The following is a 4,761-nucleotide window of genomic DNA, read 5'->3' on the forward strand; positions in this document are numbered from 1 at the left end:
GATGACACACAGCTGTACATTTCGATGAAACATGGTGAAGCCCCAAAATTGCCCTCCCTGGAAGCCTGTGTTTCAGACATAAGGAAGTGGATGGCGGCAAATGTTTTACTTTTAAACTAAGACAAAACAGAGATGCTAGTTCTAGGTTCCAAGAAACAAAGAGATCTTCTGTTGGATCTGACAATTAATCTTGATGGTTGTACAGTCGTCTCAATTAAAACTGGGAAGGACCTCGGCGTTACTCTGGACCCTGATCTCTCTTTTGACGAACAAATCAAGACTGTTTCAAGGATAGCTTTTTTCCATCTACGTAATATTGCCAAAAAAACAGTGATATTCTCTCTATACTGGCTTCCTGTTAAGGCTAGGGATGATTTCAAGGTTTTACTGCTAACCTACAAAGCATTACATGGGCTTGCTCTGGAGGCAGGGCTTTCTGGAGGCAGGGCTTTCTCCTATAGAGCTCAATTTTTATGGAATGGTCTGCCTATCCATGTGAGAGATGCAGACCTGTAGGTCTTTATTGAAGACTCATCTCTTCAGTAGGTCCTATGATTGAGTGTAGTCTGGCCCAGGGGTGTGAAGGTGAAAGGAAAGGCACTGGGGCAATGAACCGCCCTTGCTGTCTCTGCCTGGCCGGTTCCCCTCTCTCCACTGGGATTCTCTGCCTCAAACCCTATTACAGGGGCTGATTCACTGGCTTACTGGTGCTCTTCGATGCCATCCCCAGGAGGGGTGCGTCACTTGAGTGGGTTGAGTCACTGACGTGATATTCCTGTCCGGGTTGGCGCCCCTCCTTGGGTTGTGCCTTGGGGGAGATCTTTGTGGGCTATACTCGGCTGTCACGACTTCTGCCGAAATCGATGCCTCTCCTTGTTTGGGCGGTGCTCGGCAGTCGACGTCACCGGTCTTCTAGCCATCATTGATCCATTTTTCATTTTCCATTGTTTTTTTCTTGTCTTCTTACACACCTGGTTCCAATCCCATTCATTATCCGGTTGTGTATTTAAGCCTCTGTTTCCCCTCATGTCCTTGTCAGATTGTTTGTTTGTTCATGATCTTGTAGTTTTATGTGGCGTGCTGGTATTTTGGGGGGGTGCATGCTATCAGATAATAGCTTCTCATGCTTTCGCCGAAAAGCATTTTACAAATCTGACTTGGTGGCTAGATTCACAACGAGTGTAGCTTTAATTCAGTACCTTGCATGTGTGTTTTAATGAAAGTTTGAGTTTTATCGAAAACTATAGTTGGCGTTCTGAAATTTCCGCCCGTTGGTGTTCCTGCACTGGGATTAAATTCCGCATCAAAGTACTGTATTCAACCATCAACATAATAATAACAATAACAGAGCGAGAGAGACTGTTTGTTACTGTGGGTTATTGTTACACCACTTTCTCACAGATCCAGTTATGATTTGTGCCACATTTGTCATCATTCCATGTCTTTACAGGATCATCTTGTCCATAGTATATCTCAGCACAGTCCTCTTGCCTTTCATAATCATCAGGCTGTTCTGCCGCCCAGTACCTAAACAACACAGAGACAGTCAGACACTGTGGTACAAACATACTCCTCAATTATAGACATAGTCCTATGTTTTAACAGTTTTAAAGACACATTCTGAAAGATGACCATACCATTATACAGAATGGGCCATTTACAATTATATTTATTTATTATATAATGGCATTTTAATCGAAAAATATGACTTGATTATTGTGATACATCTATAGTTCTCATTGAATAACATCCATGAATAGAAACATACATTCTGATGAACATGATTAGATGCAATTTATCATTGTTGTTTTGTATCCCAATATCATCTGGTAAAATGGTAAATCTCTCACCCTGTGGTCAGTGGGGTGCCGTCCACCCACTTCCAGGTCCCCTCAGTAACAGAGTCATTTAGACCAATCCAGGCTCTCAGGTGGAGGTTGAAGACAAATGTCTGTTGTTGAGAAAGATAGCACATTTTAAGATATTTATAAAATACTGCACACATATTAGTGTACTGAGGAAAATTATATTTGCTCCGACTCTCTCTCTCACCTGTTCCTCTCTGCTGTTTATGATCACCAGGTCTGCTCCTCTCTCCAGACAGTCCTGTCTGCTCTCCTTCCAGGTTTTCTTCTCAGTAGAGAGGAAGTAGAACTTGGAGTCAAAGTATCTCCATCCCTCCTGACAATGCTGCTCTGTTGAAGAGCAAATGTGAAAACATTTAGAAACTTAGCCAGTATCTTTAAACTCATAAACCCATTGATGTATTATTACTGTTGATCTACTAATAATTTATCATAGTTTATATCTCACCTATCACAAAAAGCTTTGCCTGAATATGACCTTTCTCTTCAGTCAGGTTGTTGTATCTGGTCTGTAGCTGGTCTCTCTCTGCAGTTGCGTTGATTTTATAAAGGGAGAAACTCTGAAACAAGTTGTTCCTTTTATCTTCAGAATCGTTCATGACTCTGTTATCTACAAAGTATAAACACAGTTACTAGGTAAAACACCAGGTAATTAGGCATAGTAACCTGCACCTCCTATAACTAGGTGATAAGCAATGAACTTGGACACAAACTCACAGTAGACAGACAGGCCTATGATCCCAGCCAGTAGGAGAACACAGAGCAGCCCCAGACACACTGCAGCAACTAGGAAGCGTCTCTTCCCTGAGCTATCAGGCTCTGTGGACACATACAAGAGACTGTTATGTTTTGTGTGTGTGTGTGTGTGTGTGTGTGTGTTACTTGACCTAGTTCATATCTGGCTCAGCATAGATGCCCTTTGACATCTTCAACAATACATGGGTCTTTCTTTCTATGTAGATCTACTATACATTAAGTCTCTGATTCTAGAATTAATGTGGTGGTCTTCCAACATGGCAACCAGGAGATGTTGTATGTCAACTGCAAGCCCTCTATACGTTAAGTCTCTGCTTCTACTGATATCATTGTCTCTGAGTCAACTGTGTGTCTCTGTCTGTGTGACTGCTGTAGGTGTTAACTATAGGGAAGTATCAACATAATGACACAGTAGTTGTTAATAAAAAAAATAGGACAAGTTTGCATGCTTGTGCCCGTGCTTGCGTGTGTATGTGTGTGTGAGAGAGATTGTTACAGTGATTATTGTTAAAACATTTTCTGCAGCACAATATAAATCATTCCATGTCTCTACATGGTCATCTTGTCCAGAGTATATCTCAACACAGTCCTCCTGCCCAGGGAATGGGACTTGTTATTTGTGATGATGGACAGGATATTATCATACCAGGAAGATATAGATCATAGAGGGGAAGTGGAGAACAAAGACTAGCTGTTAACATATATTAAATATCATGTGTAACAGTCCCAAGATAATTCAGGGAGTTTCCAGAGCTCCTCCTTCCTTTCAGCTTTCTGCTGATTTGGACCCTCTGTTTACTCCCAAATATACATCAACATGTTCAGGAGGTCCAGGACTACAAACATGGGTCATTATAATGTCCAGACAATAGATGTGACACTACAAACTGCTCCAAGTGGATACTGAGGATGGGAAGGCTTAACCAGTGAGGATGAGATGACAACAGTAACCACCAGGGCTCTCCTCTAGAATCCAGAGCGATTTACTCTTATCCAGAGCGACTTACACGACCAATTATTAGGGTTAATTTCGGGCTCGGGATTTCGATGCAGCACCCTTTGGTTACTGGCCAATCAATCTTAACCGCTAGACAACCTGCCTCCCTCTCTCTTAATGAACCTGATTGGTCAAGGAGATTTTGAGTGACAGCTGGTTGAATGACAGAAAAGGTCCACTTCACTTCCCTCTTTTGGGACCCATATGTAGGAACAACAATCAAATATGAGCATTTGATATTTTGCTTATATGTAATTTGACAACAGACTGACTTTCAAAGATTATTAGGAAAACACACAGCAGCCCCAGACACACTGCAGCAACTCCAGAGGGTCTCTTCCACCACTGAACATGCACTGATTCACACATTATTAAAAATCTTTGGTAATATGTTTAACTGTATCATCCAGGATTGAGACAAATAAAGCTAGAGTACTACAGGATAAGCTCACTTGTTTAATATATTGTGTGTAATGTGTGTGTGTGTGTGTGTGTGTGTGTGTGTGTGTTCATGCGATCTTACCTGAAGCAACAACTCCATCTCTTGGACTGGACTTGAAGGCTCTTACGTTGCCATATAATTGGTCATCAATGTCTGTGTTCTTCATTGTATCAGGCTCATCGTCTTTAAATGGTTCTGGGTTTTCATAGACTCCCTCTGACATCTTAAAATTGTGCTCAAATACAGTAACTTCTACTTCTAACCTCAACTCTAATGTACGTTTGTAGCTGTGTCTTCTCCCTGCACTGTCTTGCGTCTGTGTGACTTTAGGCAGTGAAACTCTTTATCAGTCAACCAAAGTGTGAGTTCAACACAACACAATCAGCAAGCCACCACGTGACTTGCACCAGCCTTAGTTTGATAATATAATACACGATATGGCTCTATATCATGCTATACGATGTATGTGTGATTTCACAGGGTCCCAAATCTGGATGTGCTAAAATGAATTGGGATTATGTTAATTGGCATATACACTACATATATCCTGACTGAGTTTACAGCACCCCCAGCCTTCAAATGGAGAGCACATTATGGATCTCACTCTGTGGCTGGTGGTGTAGGGGGAAGATGTCCCTAGACGCTGATCTTGGGTCAGTTTTGCATTTCCACCACAAATGGTTAAGGTTAGGATCGTGGGA

At 41.8% G+C, this 4,761-nt stretch overlaps 1 protein-coding gene across 1 annotated transcript; it reads right to left on the reverse strand.

The window, feature by feature from the left end:
• Positions 1 to 947: 947 nt before the first annotated feature.
• LOC139403162 (CD209 antigen-like protein A) lies at positions 948 to 4,374 on the reverse strand. The gene is made up of 6 exons (XM_071146865.1): positions 4,142 to 4,374; positions 2,583 to 2,684; positions 2,314 to 2,475; positions 2,053 to 2,195; positions 1,851 to 1,951; positions 948 to 1,527 (listed from the first exon to the last, which is right to left on the reverse strand). The coding sequence occupies exons 1-6, from the start codon at positions 4,281 to 4,283 to the stop codon at positions 1,383 to 1,385; spliced, it is 795 nt and encodes a 264-aa protein (XP_071002966.1). The 5' UTR covers positions 4,284 to 4,374; the 3' UTR covers positions 948 to 1,382.
• Between the last annotated feature and the right edge of the window lie 387 nt (positions 4,375 to 4,761).

The sequence above is a fragment of the Oncorhynchus clarkii genome, unplaced genomic scaffold, assembly GCF_045791955.1.
Source record: "Oncorhynchus clarkii lewisi isolate Uvic-CL-2024 unplaced genomic scaffold, UVic_Ocla_1.0 unplaced_contig_7924_pilon_pilon, whole genome shotgun sequence".
Classification (NCBI taxonomy): Eukaryota; Metazoa; Chordata; class Actinopteri; order Salmoniformes; family Salmonidae; genus Oncorhynchus; species Oncorhynchus clarkii.